This window comes from Mesoplodon bidens (genome assembly GCF_964165515.1).
Source record: "Mesoplodon bidens genome assembly, chromosome: 7".
Taxonomy (NCBI): domain Eukaryota; kingdom Metazoa; phylum Chordata; class Mammalia; order Artiodactyla; family Ziphiidae; genus Mesoplodon; species Mesoplodon bidens.
In genome coordinates, this window is record NC_138164.1 from 31,046,759 (window position 1) to 31,070,264 (window position 23,506).

Genomic DNA, 23,506 nt, shown 5'->3' on the forward strand with positions numbered 1-23,506 from the left:
TTTTAAACCAAACATCCAGTGCCCTCTTCTTGCCTCTTCTTTCCCACATTAACCTGTTGAAAATACAGTAAATGCCTCCTTATCTGACCCTAATGGGACTAGTAGTTAACAGCTTAATTGGAAGAGTGGATTGAATCCCAGAATTATGAAAAATGCGTAAAGTTAAAACACATCAGGATTGACTCACCAGTATTTTGATGTTGTGCTCTTATATTGCTAGTCATATTTCCTTCCCCAGTTTCAGTACAATGATGTATAAAATACTACACAACCTTGTACCTATACAATATGTTTTGAAATTGTAACCTTTTTCATCCCTTCAGGATTTGTGTGTACTGTGAAATAGTGTAACTCATTAGAGACGTGACCTAATTTAAAAAAAGTACTTTGGGAGATAAGCCTATCTAATAAAATCATCTTTTGGTATCAGAACATTCTAGAAAGGATTTTTATATACAAACAAAAGACAATTTAGGAATAACACATCTGGAAAAATCCACCCAGTAAAAAATAACTGTGGTTATTGATGTTGACTTTAAGAGGAGAAAGGGAAACTAAGATATATAACATTTTTTGAAAGTTAAAAATTATATATCATATATAAACTTCTAAGGACAGAAAATATACCATAGTTAACATGTTCAGTGTTTAATACAATTTCACATGGAAGTTAGCACTCAGAACTTTTATGGGGATGATAGTGGTCCTCTCTCCATTGGAGGAAACAATTCCATTATTTAGAGGTGTCTGCATTATCCCCATGAGTAATCATTGTTCAAAGGAAAGATGCAGAATGGGAGGGAGAGAGATTCATATTTATGCTTTTTCATTAATGTTGATATATATTAAACACACTCCACGTCCCAGAAATTGTGTGAGGGCCTGGGGAAGAAATGGTTCTTGTCCTCTTGGAACTTACATTCTACTGTGTGATGAAAATACATTATGATAAGCACCCTACAATGCAGGTAGTGAGCACAAAGGGCTATGGAACACAGAAGAGAAGTAGCTGCTCCTATCCTAGGGGATCAGGGAAGGCTTTCCTGATGTGTTCCTTAGTTCCCATTCCTGCTACCTTACTTTAGGTCACCATTGTCTTACACCCAACTTTTAGCCATAGTCTCCTAACTGGTCATCCTGCCTCCTGTCCCTTGTTTCTGTCCACTCTAAATCTAATTTAGAAGCTTTCAGTGTCTCCACATCACCCTCGGGATTAAGTCCAAACACAGCATTATGTCTCAAAAAGTCTTTCTTGGTTGGGATGCCATTTTCCTTCCATCCTAATCTCTAGCTATCCTGTTACACTTGACCCTCAAGTGTAACTAAACTACCTTGAATTCCAAGGACATGCTATGTTCATGCTCATCATCTGCCCCTTGTTCATGTACTTCCTCTTTCTAGAACATTCTCTTCTCCCTTACTGTACCTGTACCTGGCTAATTCATTCTCATATAGGTTTCAGCTCAGATGTATTCATCCAAGCCAGAAATATTAGTGTCATCCTTCTCTCTTCCCTTTATCTTGTCCTTTCCATTTAATCAATCATCAAATCCTAAAAATTCTAAGACTAAGCATCTTTGCTGTGGAGTATTTAAATTTTTTTCCTACTTATTAAAAGAACCCTGCAACGTTGGTATTCTTACTCCCCTGGTGAAACTGAAGCTAAGAGGGATTAAGTTACCAGTTCAGGATCACATACTTAATAGGTCACAGACCTGGGATGCAAATCAAATTCCATCTGACTGCAAAGCCAAAATGCTCTACCACATTGCCTTTCCACTACTTTTCCAGACTAATGACCATTATGTCTTTGTCCCCAAAATGTTATTACTTTGAGATGTTTCATTTCATTTTGTTTGTTTCTTTCATGGTTATATAAAATCGGTGGCTAACAAAATTGGGCACTAGACTTTTACTTTATATTTCTAAGGGATAGAAAGTGAGAAATAATTGGAAAGTGAATGAAGCAGGTGTGTTCATTTTAAATCACAGAAAAATAAATTATTTAAAAAGTATTTCAGGCTGATGTCACTTCATATGTGGAATCTAACAAAGTTGAATACACAGAGGCATAGAGTAAAATGGTGGTTACCAGGGACAGGGAGTGGGGAGAAATGGGGAGATGTTGGGCAAAAGGTACAAAGTTGCAGTTATGTAAGATGAACAGACTCGAGATCTCATATACAGCATGATAATTATAGTTAATAATTCTGTATTGAATACTGGAAATTTGCTAAGAGAGTAATTTCAGGTCTCTTACCCTCACAGAAAAGGTAACTATGTGAATAAATGGATATGTTAATTAGCTTGACTGTAGTAATGATTTTGTTATGTATACATATGTCAAATCATCTTATTGTAAACCTTCAGTATAATAATTTTTTATTAAAAAATAAATAAATAATAATCAGGCAAAAATGTGATTATAGTTATGAATCTGCTATTAACAAATAAAAATTAAAAAAAAATATTGCAAGTGAACTATAGGAAATTCTACCACCCATCCATAGATAACCATTGTTATCAAATTTTGCTGTATTTTATAAAGGTCATATTTATAACACTATACTCACATATCATATTTCTTGCTACTCACTGTTTTGGGAAATGGGGAATATTGAAATTAAAGGCCCAGTCTTGAAATCAAAGCTCTTACAATATGGTAGAATTACTTTTTGACTTAAATACATTCAGATCTAAGAGATAAAAAAAGGTCTGACAGACACTGAAGTCCCCGTCTCTTGGTAAATTCACCTGAGTCCCTTGATGAGCCCACAGTCCCAAATTTGTAAAAGTAAGACTACAGTAAAGATAAAAAGTAATACAAATGAGAGTCTCCTTTTAGATTGGAGAAATGCTAATGAACCAATTGGAGGCAGGCAGCTGGCTATCACTGAGTAATCCCGCGTTGACTTTGGCAAGGACAGAGCCTGTCTAGCTTAGAGAGATAGCTTCCAAATTAGCCATTATAATTTTAGAACCACAAAGGAATACAGGGGCAGAGAAGTGAGTGAGGAAAGAATGTTTTCCTCAAATTTTGACACGGGAGGGGCAGAAAATTTCACGTGGAATCACTTTTAATCTTTTAATACATCAGAAAAATTTTAAACAACTTTTTTTCTATTTATATATACATGACAAATAATCATTGCAAGCAGAGCAGAGTATTTGAATAGTGATTAGATACATTTTTATGTCAAATGAATAGGTATGGTCTTTTTCAATTTGTTCTGTTTCAGTTTCAGCCAGAGATAAGTATTTGTGAAGTGAACAACTGTCTAACCTAAGGGGAAATATGGAACATTTGTTTTTCTACTCTCTACTGAAGATTGAAATTGGTTCTATCACAGAGTTAGTCTCCGAAGATTAGTGGAATCTATGTTTTATTTCTGGTACTGTTGATTTAAAATATTTGAGAATAAAGACAAAAGGACAGAAAATTCCAGGTAATGGAAGACAAGGGCCACTGCCTAGCTTCCAGTCTTCTAATATATCTTACAAACAGTAAGGAACAAGAAAGTGTAAATAAAATTTCACATAAACCATGCCCATGGTATAACTTGAAAACAGAGAATGATCAAACTTCAAAATAACAGTAATAAGAAAAAGGAAAAAACCTACTAAATCCTAGTGCAAGATCTCATCTTCCCGACTCTCCTCCTCTACCCTGGCTTGCTTTGGTGCAAGCAAGGACAGACCAAGAATAACTACAGGGAAGAGAGAAGAAGAAGGCTAGTGATTACTCTCTCATTGATCTATAACTACTGTCAGAAATACTAAGCTGACCCTAAGTCTGAAAAATACTAAAAAATGTGCCCTGGTAGATCAGAGCCTGAACTATAGGTAAAGGACTATAGGGAATGTATGGTTTCAAAGAGCATTCTTCAAAATGTGTACCATATGGGGGAAAGGTAAAAATGATGTGAAAAGCTCCCTTTGGCTATTAGGTAGTGAGAGATAAAAGAAGTGAAAAAGAAACTTAACTTCAAATTTCTTGTTATCTATTGTCTGTCCTGGAAGACAATAGATGACCAGAAATTTGGAGGATATACAACCTCATCTCCCACCACCAAAATAGCAACAATCCACTGACCTATCTGAGCTTTGAAATACTGACAGAGAGGGTGCAATTGAACTAGGAATCTTGTACAACAAAAAAAAGGAACAGAAAAAAGTTCCAGGTGTCCTGCATCCTTACCAAAACATGGTAGGATCATTCTCTTTAATTTTAGCCATCCTAATAAGTATGCAATTGTATCTTATAAAGGTTATCATTTGCATTTCTTTAATGGCTAATAATTTTGAGCATTTTTTCCTATGCTTATTTGTCATTGATATTTATTTTTTGATGATTTAAAATCTGTCGAATCTTTGCTTATTTTTTTTTTTTTTTTTTTTTTTTTGCGGTAGGCGGGCCTCTCACTGTTGTGGCCTCTCCCCTTGCAGAGCACAGGCTCCGGATGCGCAGGCTCAGCAGCCATGGCTCACGGGCCTAGCCGCTCTGCGGCATGTGGGATCTTCCCAGACCGGGGCACGAACCCGTGTCCCCTGCATCGGCAGGCGGACTCTCAACCACTGCGCCACCAGGGAAGCCCTTTGCTTATTTTTAAGCGGGTTCTTTGGTTTATTGGATTATTTCTTACCTTTTTAATTGAATTTTTATTATTGAATTTTGAAAGTTCTTTATATATTCTGGATGCAAGTCCTTTATTAGGTAGGTAATTTGCAGGCATTTTCTCCTACTCAGTGGCTTTCCTTTTAATTCTCTTAACATTGTCTTTCAAAAAGTGAAAGCTCTTCATCTTGATGAAGGCTAGTTTACCAATTTTTTAAAATTCATGTATCATTATTTTGGTATCATATCTAAAATCCTTTGCTATTCCAAGTTGTCAAATTTATAGGCATAAGGTAGTTCATAATATTCTCCTATTATCCTTTTAAATCTGTAGAATCTGTAATGAAGCCACGTTTTTCATTCTTGGCATTGATAATTTGTGTTTTCTATCTTTTTTTTTTCTAATCTGCTAGAGCTTTATAGATTGCATTGATCTCCTAAAAAAAAACCCTCTATATAATGCTGTCACTGAAGCTACACCAAACAATTTCTTATAGGCAGTCAATCCAGGTTATATCTACTCATGCTTTCATCCATTCAGCAGACATTTACTGAGAATTTACTAGGTGCATTGAGAATACATTAGGAAAAATACCCTATACCTTTATAGAATCTACATTTTTATGAGAGAGGCAGACAGTAAACAAGATAAATAATTAAAACACATAGATGTTGTGATATGTGGTAAGATAGAAAAAAAAGCAGGGAATGTTAGAGATTAGGATTTTACCTTTAAATAGTAGCCAGGTAAGGCCTCAATGAGAAGGTGATGACCTAAAGAAACTGGGGGTGTGTACTCAGATACCAGGGGCAGAGTTTCCAGGCAGAGGGTAGAAGAAGTGCAAAAGAGCCAGCACACTTGGTACATAAAGGAAGAGTAAGGAGGTCAGTGTGGCTGGAGAAAAAGGATTGAGTGGGGTTGGGTTCCAATACAGGGTGGATACAGAGAACCAATACAAAGTCAGATTGTGCTGGGCCTTCCTTATAGGTCATAGTAAGGACTCTGCTTTTGTTTTGAGACAGGGAGCCTTTGTAGGGTTTTGAGATGAGAGGTGATACAATCTAACTAACATTTTAAAACTATTACTTTGCTATGTGGTAAGAATAGTCTTTCTTGGATGGTGGTGATTGCAAAGAGGCATGGGAAGCAGGATGGAATCTATAGCAATAATCTAGATGAAAAGGCCTGGGCTAGGATGGGAGCATGACACCGGGATTTTTTTTTCTTGAGTAACTAGAAGATTGGAGTGCCATTAACTGAGATGGGGAACAAGATAAGAGAAGCAGTTTTGGAGAAAACATCATATTGTTGAATGTTTTCCCTCAGTTTTCACCTGATTTCAGGTTATTCTGCTTAGTCTGTATCCTCAAAGCTGTTGAAAATGAAGATAAATATTCTACTTATTTAAAATAAAGAGAATAAAATTAGTATTAACTGTAATGGTCCTTAGAGATTGCTTTAAAAGCAAGAAAATAGAAGACCAGAGAGGAAAACTGATGTTTTTCTCTGAGTTGAATTGGTGGTAAACATCGGAGTGACCCAGCTGGCTCAGTGCCACAGTAACATCAATGAATGAATTTACTCATGGATTGTATCACTACTCTGGGCTTCAGAGAAGAAATGAAGATTATAGACTCAGCCAACTCTTTGGCCTTTTCTGCTTTGACCTGGCCACAATCTATATGGGAATAAATTTAGCACCAGCTATGGAAATATCTGAGGAACGATAGTTGTTTGTTAAATTTGATCTTTATCATAAGAAAGTTCCCCTTAACAGGACCAGAAACTAATTTCCTTTAAATAACTAATTTATTTTAAGGTAATAGCATCTTGGAGTGAAAATGGATCAACAGTTCAGGGTTACAAGAAGCTATTTACCATTGGGCAAGTTACTTTGGGCCTCAGTTTTCTCATATAGAAGGTAACTATATAATTTTTTAAAATAATTTATATATATTCCCTCTTACGGAAAAATTTAAGGCAGATACCTGAAAAGTGAGAAAGTTGAAAGAGATAATTTCTAAGTGCCATTCTGATACTTTCAGTCTGTGATTCTACTATTATTGCCTTGGTAGGTAAAGTGAAAGTGATGCAGAAATGTATCCCATACATTCAGACATTTAAGTAACTTACATTCACTAAGTGACTGATGGCAATAATCATCATAGATAAGATGCTTAGAGAGACTATGACCCTTGGGCAGGGTTCTCAATTTTAAGTGTTCTAGCAGAGCAATATAATGCAGTTAATAAAAAAATGGTTTGAGTTATAACTATAGGAACTGAAGTTCATTATTACCATAAAAGAAGAATTGTAAGTTAAGAATAACTTCTCTGTAGAATCGTAGACCCTTATTTTTTGTTCACGTGATACCAAAGCCTCCAGAAGTTAGTCAGCTAGGTTTGCTTTATGTTGTATTAAAGCAATGACTTCACTGGTTTCACTGAGTTTGTTTTTTCCTTTTCGCCTTACTTTAGAGAAGTCATATAACTTTTATAGCTCAAGTTGTCTTGAAAGTCCCATTTTAAAGAGAAGCTCATTGACCATGCCTCTAAAAATTGAATATAGCTGAAAATGGAGATAGACACATTCTACCCTTGGCTCAGCATAACTAGTAGCTTTATAGCCAGTACGGCTAGTCTCGCTACGTAACTTCCAGTGCAATTCAGTGTTTTGTTTTAGTGAAATTGGTTTTTAAAGATACAGACAAAAGAGGAGATGAAGTGAAGACCTTGGCTGATAACCTACATCTAGAGGACTTATGGAATAAGTAGGAAAAGGGCGAGCTCCTCTCCTCTCTGAGGTGATTTGCCTTGACCTACTCCTTTGTAGCAGTCACGAGCAGCAGAAGGCTGGCCAGATACCTTGCCAGATGTCTGGCCAGATGCTGCAGCTCTGGCGAGCCCCGTGTTTCCTAGGATTTCAGGCAATCCGTCACTGCCTAACCTACAGGGGCCCTTGTCAACTCTCAGGGAAGCTGGAACCAGACATTGAACCACAGACTCTGCTCTTCTTGTCATATCATAGGAGCCTTCCCCCAACAGTGTAACAGTGGCAATATTTCTTTGTCCTTATTCTTCCAGGTTTGTGCTAAGTACTTAATTTTTCCAAACTGATCTATATTATTTAGGGCATACAAATATGGAAAAGCTATAACAATAAAGTTGAGAACGTTTAACCCAAAAGCTAGGTGGTGGTATAGTGGTCACTTGTTGGAGTGCAGGGGGAGATAGTACTAATTCAAAATGGGCACACAGAAGTTTCCAGAGTTATCAGTGATCTAATTCTTAGAGGACGGATGGGAGACAGGGTAGGTAAATGGTGTTAATTTTATTATTAAACTTAAATTGTAGCTCTTTTCAGCATGTATGTTTCACAGTAATAAAAATAAGATTTAAAAAAATGAAATACAATATCTGCAAAGCTAAGTTTACAATCTTGCTTTACTATTTGTTACTAGTATGAGCTCAAGGAGTGTTCTATAGATCATAACTAGTTCTAGGTACTGTAGAAAATTCATAAACAATTTCTTAAGGTACTCAGTCTTAGCTTTATTTTTCAGCTGTATTAAAAAATATAACAACAACAAAAACAACACTTTTCCCTATGCATACCATTTCTGATCCTTATTGATCACCGAATATTTCTTCATGTGTAAAGTGGAAGTAACAAAGCCAACTTTACCAACTGCAGTGAAAATTAAATGAAATAACATCTATAAAGTAATTGACACATAATAAACCCTAGTAGTTGTCGGTTTTCATCCTCCCAGTTCTAGTCAAATTAATATAAAATATATGTTCATAAGTGTTTTTCCAATAATTGTATTTATGTTATTTTATTTTTTGTTGAGAGATAATTGACATATAACATTGTATTAATTTTAGCTGTGCAACTTAATGATTTGACATTCGTATGTATTGCAAAATAATCACCACAATAAGTTTAGTTAACATCCATCACCACATATAGTTACAGATATTTTTTTCTTGTGATGATATTTTTTTGAGGTACGTAGGTCACTCACTGTTGTGGCCTCTCCCGTTGCGGAGCACAGGCTCCGGATGCGCAGGCCCAGCGGCCATAGCTCATGGGCCCAGCTGCTCCACGACACGTGGGATCTTCCCGGACCGGGGCACGAACCCGTGTCCCCTGCATCGGCAGGCGGACTCTCAACCACTGCGCCACCAGGGAAGCCCGATGATAACTTTTAAGATCCACTCCCTTAGCAACTTTCAGTTATCTTATAACTGGTAGTTTGTACCTTTGGCCCCCTTCACCCATTTTGACCCCACTCCCTACTCCTCTGGCAACCACCCATCTGTTCTCTGTGTCTATGAGTTAAGGTTTTTTGTTGTTGTTGTTTTGTTTTGCTTTATTTAGATGCCACATATAAGTGAGATTGTACAGTGTTTTGTTTTTTTTCTCTGTCTGACTTATTTTACTTAGCATAATGCCCTTAGCCCACCCATGTTGTTGCAAATAGCAGGGTTTCCTTTTTTCTTTAACAGCTGAATAATGTTTAATTGTATATATGCATCACATTTTATTTATCCATTCATCCACCTATGGACACTAAAGTTGTTTCCATGTCTTGGCTGTTGTAAATAATGTTGCAATGAACATGGGGGGACGCAGATATCTTTTTGAAATAGTGATTTCATTTTCTTTGAATACATACCCAAATAGGATTACTGAATCATATGGTAGTTCTATTTTTAATTTTTTGAGGAACTTCCATACTGTTTTCCATAGCAGCTGCATCAATTTACATTCCTACCAACATTGCACATGCGTTTTAATTTTATTTATATAAATTTTATAAAATTTTATTTATAAAGCTAGAAAAATTATAGTAACTATATAGTGAACTTACAACTTTACTTGACACAATTGGCATGCTCAAAATCAAACTCTACCAAATTGCCATGTTTCATTCTCACTGATGGTGGACAAGTATATTTGAATTTATTACAAGTAAAAATTATTTTAAAATACAGTAAAATAATAATAAAAATTAAGACTATTTATTGAGCACTTATTATTATCAAGTAGTAAATGCTTTACATTATCTTTACCTCAATGAGAATAATAAGAGTACATACTACATAAGATTGTTAAGCTTCCTTAAGACTTGCAGAGCACTTAGTATTATGCAAGGGCTATAACTGATATTTCCAAATAAAATACATACATTATTATAATCCTCTCACAAATCCTGTGAAATAGGGTCATTATTATCCTTATTTTGGAGGAAGCCAGGGAGTCAAAAAATGGGCACATCAGAATCTGAATCCATGTCGGTTTACTCAAGCATTTGTGCTTTAACCACTGTGAATCTGAATCATTTGATGAAACTTTACGAATTTGGTCACAGGATGAGGAAAAAAAATGTGTAGCTTTACAAAGTCTGACATTGCTGTACTAGGAATGGTATAAAGGACAAAGTTATATAGATTAGTTTTGAAAGTCATTGGGACAACATTTACTATTTATGATGATTTCTAACACTTTGCCCTATATTTCAAAGGAACCAGCCTATTTAAAAGAGAGCATTGTGGATTATTGGAAGATCTTAGTTGTATCAAGTGAGTATATAAAAATTGGTTGATTTAGCCTTGTGGCCATTCTAATATTCAGACATAAAATTATTTTATCCCACAGATTCATGAGCTAAAACCTGATGTGTTGTTAATTAGATTGCATCCTTCTGGGTAGGAGAAATCCTAAATGAATACACTGTCATTTTGTAGGAAGTGAAGCAGATGTGGTTATACCTACAGAGTAGTCTGTCTACCTTCCCCTCAACTGCCTGAATGATGCAGGGACATTATGAAGAGTCACACTTACTTGGTAAATGCAGGATACACTTTTCAAAATTTGACTCTCTGACAGCACAGGAAGCTTGTGTAGTATGGTTGTTATACATTTGGTCATTGATTGATGATAAATGATATTCTAATTGTATAGTAAAAAATAAGTTCTTGATATGGAATAAAATGGGTTAAGAAACTCCTAAAAATGTGACAAAACAGAATGCTCTCCATTAATTTTTCTTTTCATCCTTTTTTCTTTCTATTAATTATTCATTCACTTGTAGATTCATAGACATTTTGTGCCTGTCTTGTTCTTGGCACTGGAAATTGAAGATGGATTTGGGTTTTAAGAGCACATGTAAGGGGGACTTCCCTGGCAGCCCAGTGGTTAAGACTTCATCTTCCAATGCAGGGGTTGTGGGTTCGATCCCTGGTTGGGGAACTAAGATCCCATATGCCTCACAGCTAAAAAACCAAAACGTAAAACAGAAGCAATATTGTACAAATTCAATAAAGACTTTAAAAATGGTCCACATCAAAAAATTCTTTAAAAAAAATAAAGAGCTCATGTATACAAGAAGGGTAAGGGAAATACACAATCAAGGGAAGAAGAGAAAATAATAAAACATAGTTTAAGAACAGTGTGAGCAATAATGAAGTACAGAATATTCTAAAGATTAAAAAAAAAAACTAAGGCAATGAAAATGGCTTGTTAGCCATGTTTACGTACAGAGCAAGGAGAAAAACAAGGAAGGGTCAATCTGTTATTTTAGGCACATGGTACAAATTTAAGAGATTGCATTGGGGAAAGGAAACCCATTTAATGACTACTTACCTTCCACCTTGTTTATTAAACAGAACATCTTCAAACTGGAAAGCTTTGAACAATTATAGTTAAGAAGGGTTTGAAGTTCATAAGAGATGAGGCGTCGAATTGCCTTAAGCTGAATGTCATGAGTCACCAATTTCATAGTAACCCTGAAAAGTAACTACTATTCCCCACCCCCCATCCATCCATTTAATAGCTAAGGAATCTGATGGTCAGAGAGATGATACAGCTAGTAAGTGACAGAGTCCAGATTCCCAACAAAGTCCTTCTTTCTTCAAAGCAATGTTCTTCCCAGTACTTGGCATAGCTCCCCAGAGTTGCCTCAAATCCAGATCCCTAAAGACTCAGTTCTCAGGAACCATAAATTTGTTCTTAATTTTCCTAAACTTGTGAACTTGAATTATGTAAGCTCCAAATTCCTCAGAACAAAACCCCTTGAGCTGGAGACCCAATAGTTGAATTCTGAAGCTTGAATCTCCTAAAATGGAATCCTTATCTCGTTGGGAGTTACCTAAATTTTCACCTTTCTGCCCTAAGGTATAAATGCTATGTGTTGAACCGAGATCAACAATGGAACCCAGGCCTCAGCTTCTAAACCCTGAGCCCTCAATCTTCAGTTAACCTGAGCCAGGAATAAGAAGTCCCTTGGGGGAGGGAACTCCTGTACACTCCAGCCATAATGGACATCTTTCCATTTTCTCTGGACTACTGACTTATACAAACAAGTATGTTTCTCTTTGCCTGGAGTGTTTTTCTCCTCTTCCATCCCTTCTGCTAACTTTTCCTTCTTTCTTACGAGAAGGGAAATGTCTTCAGAAGGCTTTCCCTGACCAACAGGTTGAGTTGAAAACTCCTTGTTATTCATTTATATGGCACATTATACTTTTTCTTTAATAACATGCATCACCCTCTAATCTTCTGTTTACTTTTCTCCTTTCTGTCATGCCTTAAGTGCCTTTCCTTTCTGTGTCCCCCATGTGCCTATCATAGTGCCTGGAAGCGCAAATATTTGAACTGATGAATGAGTAAACTGTTAAGATCCTGATGGTGAATGTGAGGTGTGATAGTGGTATCTAAAATTGTGCTGAATCAGCAGCAAAGAAAGGCATTCCATAATTTTGTTTTTTAAATAAATTAAACTATGTACTGCATCCTTTAGTCATCTTTCTCTATAGTTGTACTCTCTTATACATTCCAGGTGCATATAGACTTAAACCTGCATTGTGAGTGGTTGGATCTAACCCCGGAGGTAGAGATTGAGAGCATGTTCCAGATCTGTTATTGCAGTCTAGCACTGTTATCTCCAGCAGTCAGCAGCTTCAGCTTGTGCTGAACATACAATCTAAACAATTCTGAATGTTTCTATATCACATTACCCACTTTCTCACCCTCAGAATCAGAGTTGTTCCTCCTAAGCCTCATATGAACATTAACTTAAATGTGGATGGATGAATCTTACTTAAAAGCTCATTTTTTAAAATAATGGACTGCCTGAAATTGAATGTGGGTATCTTTCCTGACAGATAGCTTATAGAGGGAAAATTAAGCTCAGAAAGGTGAGAACTGATGATGCATCAGTGACTCATAATAAAAAATTAAACACATCATTTTCTCTATGCATATGTTTTCATCAGTGATTTCTGAAGGATATAATCATGGCAAAGTCAAATTCACGTAGAGAGCATGTTTTGGGTGTTTTTGGCTTGGCTCTCATGGTCCACTCTCCACCCTTCACACACTCTCCTCTGCCTGGCAGGTTGACATCAATGCAGACTGTGTAGATGGCATCAATGGGCTCCTTTGTCCCCTGCCCTTGGGTTGGGTACAGCCCATGGGGGAGCCCCTCCATGATATCAGAGGGCAGGAAAGTGAGGTCAGGGTATCAATTCCACTGGCTCTCTCCTGGTGGGTTGGCTGTTACCCTCAACCAAAGGTCAGAAATGCTGTCAAGTGGCCCTTGCCTTACAGTTACCCTGTTTAACTTCTTAGCTTGTAACTTCTTCTTCCTTTTGCCCCTTCAGGCTGAAGCCTACACTGTCCTAGACTGGGTACTGTAGAGCACCATGCTGGATTTCCCAAACTCCTGCCAACACATTCCTAGAGTCTCTTCATTAAAGTCATCAGATTACCCAATTTATGTATTCTGTCTTTTTCCTGTCTGGAATCTGTCTTATACAGAAGTTATTGTTGAATGGGCAAATATGCTTGTGTAATACATAGGACTATGATAGCTGTTGATAATAGAAGCAAAAGGTTTAAACCTGTTTCTTTGATGAGATAATTGGGGTATATTTTGCTTGTATTAGACATAAACTTTTTTATATTTCCCAGAGTACTCTATCAAAATAGATCAAAATAAATGCATGTGCCCAGAGATCTACAAAAGAGCGTTTCAAAGAAGGATGACATGACACATGAAATAAACCACAAGCTGAAGGCTGAAAAGAAACAATGAAATTTCAGACTTAGTTGTTTTACAAAAAGTAAAGTTTCTATAACTCTTCCATTACTTACTCATGTTTTAATTTTCTCATATAGTTTGGTTTCTACTTTGTACAAGTGAGATGTCAACTGGTGATAAAAATAAACAAACAAAAAATATATAACATGCACAAGACATTTTTCAGTCACACTTTTGCTGGTTCCTAACTAAAAGTGACAAACAGTTCAGGCTTCTATCATTTTGCTTCTCAGAATAATAAGGCAGTGTTGTGATGTAGTGTGACTGATCAAATAGAAAGTTAGTATTTGATGAAATGAGAGGAGTCCATGGGGAAAATCAAAGCTAACTGAATCAAAATAAAGAACTGTTACTTTGAAAAATATCTGGAGGTTAAAGGGATTTGATAATGCATTGTGAAGATGGGTGTGAAGATGGGTGGTTATGCTCTATGCACAGTGTCAAGGATAAACAGAGCAATAGAGGTGAGAGAATATTAGTTTTGCCTTTAAGTACAAGAAAATCTCCACTTCTGGATCAAAGACAAGTCACAAGGATGTCATTTAAAAAATATGCCTTTCAATTTTCTTCATTCGCTATTGAGCTTGATGCTTATTTGAAATGAATGTAAACTATTAGATGTACTCCAGGTCACATTGTGGTTAAACTTTCATGTTGTGTTCCTTTTTTTTTTTTTTTGTAGGGTTGTATATCGTAGTGATTTGCTATTGGCTTAATAGAGGGCAAACAGGCTTTGATTTTTATTCCTTTGACAAGAGGGACTCATGCATTTGAAGTTATGTACAGAGCACTTGCAGTGTGCCTTTCTACTAATCTCTGGGAATCCAGTGGTGAATAGGCAAAGTAGTCCTTGCTCTCATGGGAGTAGTCCTTGCTCCCTCAACCCCAGAGGAAGGACCAGGAATGTGTGGCTAGAGATTAAGTAGAGTAAAAACAGTCTCATTGTTATAAAATTAGAATAAAATTACTTTGATCATTTATCCTCCTAAAGTAGTATGCAAAATTGCTAGTTGTGTTTGTTGTTAATCTCTAAATATCTACGTCTAATTTTTCTCATAGATAATTGTGCATGTAATTTTTCCCATGGATAATTGTGCATGTAATAAAATATACATTCTAGAATTTTCTTAATTTTCACCTTCCTAGGATACATCTAAAAGTCTACTCCTGTGGCTCTTCCATGCTGCTTGGAATAGTTACATGTCATTTATGTTTCAACACTTTTGCTTTAGTAGAATTGTGCTTTATTTAAATATTTCAAGGATTTTTGAAGCAAAAAATAAAAGTGAAGCTAGATACTTAATATAGAGCTTAGTTTGTATAGGAGCAGTTCTATTTGATAAAAGTGCATCATATTTGAACAGGATGTAGAGGAAATTACTGCACATTCTCTGGCCTCAAGCACACAGTCCATTTGACTCAAAAGCTAATTCACATTGCTGGCACTTTCAGTAGAGATGGATTATTCCATCTCTCACTGTCTTGGGCAACAGGCATTATTCTGCAAGCAAAAAGAACAAGGAAAATGAGATATGTAAAAACTGCTGTTTTCATGACCTAATCAATATTTGAGTACCATGGGGGCAGTGGCTAGATACACTTTTCCTAGAACTGGTATTTATGTACTGTGATAAAGCAAATTACAAAAATACAGTCATGAATATGTAGGTTACTGAACATTCAGCCATGCTAAATATAGCTAGAAGGATGAAGAAAACAATCTTAATATTTTTCTTAAACAGAAGAGCACACTTTGCAAAAGTGTGCCCTTTAGCTGGAACGAAAATGTGTCTTTTGTTGACATAATGCTTTGGGCTATTGTTCCTCTTTCTAGTAGACAATTTTTCTAGGTTACATTTGCAATTAATGTACAATTCTATAATATAGCCTTATAAAATCCATTCTATAATCTGGCAATATCTAGTATCTTTCTTGAAAGGCTTCAAATATTTGTCATTTAAAAAGCTGTTTTACACATTTTGCTTTTGCGTTTGAACAAGGATTAAGCAGCACTGCTTATGACAAAATACTATACATGAAGCCTTTTGTTACTTCTTTAGACTGCAGTTGGGAATGATAAGGAGACAGTAAAGGATGCATTTGTCAACGTGCAAACACTTTCCCTTTATCTCACTACCCACGCAAAGAGTACTGCCTTCATTGTACATTTAAGAGTTTTCTTCCTAAAACAATCTTAAACACCTCTGTAAACATTATTTATCTGGCTTTTTCATTGACAGAGTGCTAAAGAGATGATGATGATCCAGGCCTTTTAATAAAAACATATCTGAAATTTATGCAACTGAAAATGATTAAAATTTGTGATAGAGACAGGAAAAGATTTGAAACTGAAGAAAACATTTTCCCTGGAAATGTCCTCCCTGTTCTTCAAAAGGATGGACGTTATAGGTATGAAAGCCATAATAGTTTAGAAGGAAATAGGATATATCCTTAGGATTAGTGCCTTGCCAGTATGGAACTTGGCATTATTCAAATTAATAACATTAAAATCATAAATCATTATTTTAAAAGTTTAGAATTAAAGATGTCACAGCTCAGGCTTATTCTACCTCAATGTAAATTTAGAGGTGTTATATGAACAAATAAAACTTTGGAAACTAGGTTAAAAATTGAGATATCAGTAAAGTTACTAATCATTATTTTTCTTTCTATAAAAAGACAAAAACCACTTATATCAATTACCATCACAGTCCTTGGCTTTTTGTGGGTTTTCTAATTGAATAACAGCTGAAAATTTATAAAGTCGGTGTCCTCTTCTTCATATAAATGCATATTCTTATGGCTGTAAAAATGATGAAATCCAAATTTAAGTGCTCTCCACATTCATAATTTCAATTGATCCTAGAAGTAATCCTGTAAATTAGGCTGGTATAATTATTTCTCTCAATCTTATGGAAAAAAAAGAACAAAAAAGAGGCTTGATCCTTCGTCTTTTGGTACTTGGCATTATTTTGTGTCAATTTTGTGTCCTTCGTTTTTTTTTTTTTTTTTTTTTTAATTTATTTATTTATTTATTTATGGCTGTGTTGGGTCCCCGTTTCTGTGCGAGGGCCTTCCCTAGCCGTGGCAAGCGGGGGCCACTCTTCATCGCGGTGCGCGGGCCTCCCACTATCGCGCCCTTTCCTGTTGGGGAGCACAGGCTCCAGACGCGCAGGCTCAGTAATTGTGGCTCACGGGCCCAGCCGCCCCGCGGCACGCGGGATCTTCCCAGACCAGGGCTCAAACCCGTGTCCCCTGCACTGGCAGGCAGATTCTCAACCACTGCGCCACCAGGGAAGCCCTCCTTCGTTTTTTAGTTACAAAAAAACCTTTCTTGCGCTACCAGTACTTTCATCTCACTTTTATAAATCCCCTGATCCTAGCTCTTTTCTCCTTTAATTTTACAGGTTTTCATTTTCAAAGCATTAACCATGTTCAGCAGATACCTCCCCTTCCCCTAATCTTTGAACTTCCTCTTGTCTACAACAGAAACTATGGAAAGTAATTTATACAGAAGACAAGAGGGGAAGTGGAAGGTTAACGAGGTTATTAGAAGTCAGAAAAGTGACTGAAAAAGGGAAGAAGTTTCAGAATTTCAGAAGGAAAGGATGGATGGTTGCTCATGCAACAAATCTCGGTGATTTCTTATCTCTTTCACTTCATCCATCCTGTTAACTCAGAAATAATGCTGCTCTTCTGGAAACTCACTTCTACATCAAGAGTCACCTTTTGCCAAAATCAACATTAGACGCTGGCTGATTCTTGTAGGAGAAAATTACATTCTCTTTGTAAAGACATTAGAAATAATACTTATTTTTGAAAAATGGAAAAGAATATCTCCTAAGGATCACTAGTTATTTGAGGAAAAACTTTAATATAAAGTATTAAACAAACATAAAAAATATAAAAACAAACATAAGAAAAGCAACTTAGGAATAACTTCTCTGAAGTGTTCTGATCTGTGTTAGAGTTTTTAACACTGATGTCCCCAGAATTAGATAAGATACTGTGTCTTTGAAAGCAGAAAATATCTTATAAACAGAAACATTTGAAGAATAAAAGATGTTCTTAAAAATTAAAAATGTAATAGCAGAAAAAAATTTTTCAAAAGATATATTAGAGGATAAAGTTGAAGAAATATTTCAGAGTACAATGCAAAAAGATAAACCATTGGAAAATAGAAGAGAAAAGATAAGAAAGTAAAATGATATTCCAGAATGTCCAACATCCAAAACAAAGGAGTTCCAGAAACAAAGAACACTGTAAGCAAGAATCAAAACTATCAGAGAAATAAATCAAAAATATTCTTCAGAAAAGAAGGACATGTTTTTCCACATTAAAAGGTTTACTGAGTGCCTAGAGCTATAGAGGAAAAGAGATTTCCTTCAATAAAAAAGCTCATGTAATTGTAGGGCACCAGAGAGAAAGAGAATTTCTAGAATCATACTCCTTGATAACAACTAACAAAAACTAGAATCTAACAGAATAAGACTTTCAAAATTATTTTCACCCTAGAATTCTCTACCCAGCCAAGCTACCAATTAAGTTTGGAGATAAGACAAAGTCATTTTTAGACATGCAACATTTCAAGAAATTTATTTCCTAGGCCTCCTTTCTCAGTCAGCTCCTGGAGGATGTACTCCATCCTCCAGGGAGTAAACTAAAAAAGAGGAAGATCTGGGATACAGACAATAAGGAACCCAACACAAGAGCAAAGCAAACAGAATCCTTGGAATGGTGCTAAAAGGAAGATTCAAAGACAACATATATTCACCAAGTCTAAATAGCAACTGGTCCAGATGAACAGATCAGAAGATGACAGGGAGATTCTTCAAGAAGCTAAAATTGAAAAAAAACCCACATAGTATGTTGAATGTATTAAAAGAAGATTTATACTGAAGGAGAAGAGTTTTGTTGAATTTCATAAATACATAGAACATTAAGCATATGAATACAGAAAGATGATTTTTAAAGACTGGGTTGCAGGACACAGGGAAGCTGTACCAGAAAAGACACCACAGTATAGTATATACTACTTGTCATAGGTATAGCTAGCACCTGCATTGTCATAATGTAACTAGCTACCTAACAAAAGTTATAATATAACTATACTGGGATGATAAGGGACCATGAAGCATGTGTGTGTGTGTGTGTGTGTGTGTGTGTATGAGAGAGAGAGAGAGAGAGAGAGAGAGAGAGAGGGAGAGAGAGAGAAGGATGTGAAGGTAAGGTGGGAGATTGTGAAAGTGAGCTAAATACTCAACTTTCATAATGGGAATTCTGTAGATAATACCAAATCTGGAAAAGCAAGAAACAACAATATTATGAAGTTATATGGATATAAGGATTTAAATTATAAAATAACCAGCTAAAATAGTTGAAATGTATTTCCTCTGGGGATCAGGATATGGAGAAGGTGAAGAATAAGGGACTGCTGTTTTTTGTAACAAGCTTTTAGAGTCTGTAAACATGCACATGCATAATTTGGGTACAATTTAAAATGGAATTGGAAACAAAGCAATAGCTATAGAAAGCAAAATAGATATATAAATCATTCTCTTATTACTTAATAAAAGCTATGGATACATTATCTAAAGACCTATCTTAAAAATTACTAGTATTATAGCATATGTTTGGCTATGGCCCTTAATGTCATTTTAAAAAAAATTACATAGTTGTCAGTAAAACATCAGCCTGGTTAGTTTTGAAGAGGCCATGGCTGGCTAAAGGGTTCACTGCTGAACGAAAAATTTTTTTAAAAATTTGTGACTATAGCAGCATAATCTTGAAGCTCCTTGGAGAGCCAGAACTTATTTCTGAGTTGCTGACATTTTGCTAACTTCTTTGAGCATCACACTGCCATTATCAACATTGCCTGGAGCTTTGGTATAAAGATCGATAAGGGTTAGTATGCAAAGAAAATTAGGTTCTCGTAGCCTGGCCACATCGGAGGGGAAGATGGCTTATGGGGTCTTTGGATCTATTTAAATTCTCTTTATATGGGGAAGTTTGTGACAGTCTTTGAAGGGGGATGGCTTTTAGAACATTTATAAAGAGAAGAAGCGTCTATTACATTAATCATCAATCACACCTTTCTTCTTCTTTTCAGGCTCCCCTTTAACCTGGCTCTTCCGTATTCTGCAGGAACTTGTCCTTTTTGGGTTTCCAGTTAGTGATAGTGACAAAGCTTCAACCCTTCAAACTCAAAAACACCTTAAGACATAAAGTTATGAATCACTAGGGAAAAAAATCCTCATTGCAGCATTTCGATCAGAGGAGGAATCACTTTTTCTTATCACAGAACGGAAGCCAACATTGAAGGCTGGCCTCCACTTTGACCACGGTCTCCATCACAGACTCATTCCTTCCCACTTACTACCTGGATCACAACTTTCTCAAGTTACCAGTGATTTTTAGAACAATGCCTAACAGAGTCCCATCCATTAATTGTCCCTGTTGATGAAACCTACGCCGTGGCAGTTGATCCCTCTGCTGGAGAAAGCTCTCTACCTATACCTGACCTCATCACACTCTCCCCAAACACACTGTCACCTGACTCCTGCTATCCTTCCATTTTCAGCATGTCACTTTCTCCCAGAAGATAGGTTAGATGCCCCTGCTATAAGTTTATCATGACAATTAAACAGCTGATAACAAGGCAATGTGCTAATTGCCCATTTCTCCCTTTGAACTACAAGATTTTTAAGGACAGAAAGGTTTCTTTTTTTTTTTTCACTATTGTTTTTTTCCAGATCTTATATAATGCCTGGCACTGGCATAGGAGGGACTCAATAAATATATGTTGACTTGAATGGATTTGCTATTTTCCTACTTATTTTTTATATTTTCACATTCTATGTCGTAACGGTGACATTTTGGGTCTTTCTTATATCTATACTATCTGTGATTGAAAATACACATTAATCTCTGTGTGCATGGCACAGAGAGATTATGGGAATTGCCAGAATCTCCAACCTAAATTAAAATATTAAAATCTGCAAAGTGCTTGGCTTTCTAAAATGAGAAGTTTTTGGAATCCATTAACAAATAAATGCATCTTCATTTGTATTATAGTTGGTCTAGAGATGATGAGACAACATCTAATATACTTGAGGATTGCATTAGATGAATGGTAGGTCATTTTACACACTAAAGTGCTCTTAATATGATTTGTTCACAATCTTTCTATTTTATTACAGCCGGGGTACCGACAATAGACTGACCCACCGGCGGCAGACAGTTATCCGTGAGAAGGGGAGAAGGTTAGCTAACCGAGGACCAGCATACATGTTTAATGATCACTCAACAAACCTATCTATTGAGGAGGAACGCTTTTTAGATGCAGCTGAATATGGCAACATCCCAGTGGTAAGGAAAATGTTAGAAGAATGCCTCTCACTCAATGTTAACTGTGTGGATTACATGGGCCAGAATGCTCTGCAGCTGGCAGTGGCCAATGAACATCTGGAAATTACAGAACTTCTTCTCAAGAAAGAAAATCTCTCTCGTGTTGGGGATGCCTTACTTTTAGCTATTAGTAAAGGTTATGTTCGGATTGTGGAAGCCATTCTCAGTCATCCAGCTTTTGCTGAAGGCAAGCGGTTAGCAACCAGCCCCAGTCAGTCTGAACTCCAGCAAGATGATTTTTATGCCTATGATGAAGACGGAACACGGTTCTCCCATGATGTGACTCCAATCGTTCTGGCTGCCCACTGCCAGGAATATGAAATTGTGCACACCCTCTTGCGGAAGGGTGCTCGGATTGAACGACCTCATGACTATTTCTGCAAGTGCAGCGAATGCAACCAGAAACAGAAGCATGACTCCTTCAGCCATTCCAGATCTAGAATTAATGCCTACAAAGGCCTGGCAAGCCCAGCTTACCTGTCATTGTCTAGTGAAGATCCAGTCATGACAGCTTTAGAGCTTAGCAATGAGCTGGCAGTGCTGGCCAACATTGAGAAAGAGTTCAAGGTAGGTCTTTAAAAGTCGAAGTCAAGGTATATTTACAAGCTTCCACTATGTACTCACACTCTGCTAGGTATCTAGACAGTAGGCAATTTTACATGTTTTTTTGACAACAAGCTCATTATTATATAGAGTAAAAGTTGTGATCACTACCATTTGGAGATGATCTACTATACACTAGACATTTTACATTTATTATGTCTAATTCTTATCACAACCTTGAGAAGATCTTAGTTCCTTTTCAGGTGCAGAAATGGAGGAATAGAAAGGTTAAGTAAGGCCCAAGATCCACAACTGGTAAAATGACAGAGCTGGGATCAGAATCCATGGATGCTGATCTCTAAAACCCAGATTCTGTCTCCTGTAAAACACTGTTTCTATATTCAGAGCATGGTGATAGCTGCTGTTGAGGTCAGAAAGATGAATATGATAAAGGAAGTCATAGTTTGACTTGAGAGACAGATGCATGCATGCATAAATATGGTATAAAAAGAAATGAAACTACTAGATAGGTCTATAAGCTGTGTGCTGTAGCAGTTCAGAGAAAGCAGTATTTAATTCAGATTAGGTGTCAGGGAAGTTATGTGTAAAATGGTATTTCAGCTGTATATGGCAGAATGAGTAGCATTTTGGAAGGCAGAGAATGAGGGAGAAGATATTTTAGGCCAAGGTAACATCCAAACAAAAGCTTGTAGATATGGAAGAAGTAGTCACTTCGAGGGAACTTTGAGCAGTCTCTGAATAAAAGGTAAGTGGAGAGATACCGTGTCATATGCTGCCATTTTCCCCAGGGTTTGTGCTACATCTGGAGAGGGTGAAAGTTCAGATTCCTAGTCTAAGGTCACACACCTACACACATACACCTTTAAATTCCCTCCATAGGTTATCTGACCTGTCTTACAGTGTTCATCACATTCTGCTGTACATTATTGTTATTTAGGGTGAGCTTTTCTCCATTACTCAGCTATACACTGCTTGGAATCAGGTCTGATTCATCAAATACAGTATTACACAAAGATAAATATTGGTTTTATTTTCTCTGTTCTCTGTGCTATGAGAAAGCATGTCTCTACATTCCACACTTTAGGGGTCTCTCCTGTGCAGTTTCTCAGTGCCTCTGTCATTGAAGGAGCACTGTTAAACCCAGCATGGTATGTCATGTGTCCATCTATCCTTGGGTCCTATCCATCCAGGCAGGGAGGGGGAGCTAAATGATCACTGGAACCTTTCAATGGCCCCCAGGATGGAGGATGCTGCTTTTCCTTTAGCTACCTGGCAGTTGAGGGTACAGGACAAGCAAATGATCTCTTACAATCCTGTCTCAGTCTTTCCTACTTCTCACTTTACTCCCAGGACTCAGTGAGTCAGAGAGCTATGCTATCTTCAATTAGAGAAGTTTCTTCAAACTCTGATTAATATTATTTCAAAATTTGTATTTAATTTTTTTGAAATTTCACTGCTTAGGTTTCAACATTTCGGTTTCTGTAATTGTATCTTTGTTTACACACTTCTCTAGACCACAGAAGAATATTACATTCTTAATTCATTCATTCACTTGCTTACATCTTTTGAGCCCATGTTTGTACCAAATATTGTACTGGGGAGAGTTGAGAAGGGAGGATGGAGATGTAGCACAAACACAAAGACAATTCAGTCAGTAATCCTGCCCTCAATTAGTTTGTAATCTAATAGGAGAGGAAAGACCTCTGTGTAGGAACTATAATATAAGGCATGACCTTGTGGAGTGAGGGGGCGGGAAGGTGGGCCAAAGGTGAGAAGAATCACATCTAACCAGAATGTGAATTTTTCACTGTCC

At 36.6% G+C, this 23,506-nt stretch overlaps 1 protein-coding gene across 8 annotated transcripts in view; it reads left to right on the plus strand.

The window, feature by feature from the left end:
• TRPC6 (transient receptor potential cation channel subfamily C member 6) overlaps window positions 1–23,506 on the plus strand; it is a 114,906-nt gene that overhangs the window by 40,649 nt on the left and 50,751 nt on the right. For 6 of the 8 annotated variants that reach the window (XM_081238742.1, XM_081238745.1, XM_081238749.1 and 3 more), the window contains exon 2: window positions 20,922–21,696. In XM_081238742.1, the coding sequence (XP_081094868.1) occupies window positions 20,922–21,696 (775 nt within the window). Of the gene's footprint in view, window positions 1–6,435; window positions 6,538–16,015; window positions 16,132–20,921; window positions 21,697–23,506 lie in introns of those variants that run through there. The other 2 variants (XM_081238744.1, XM_081238743.1) reach the window with 2 other exon arrangements.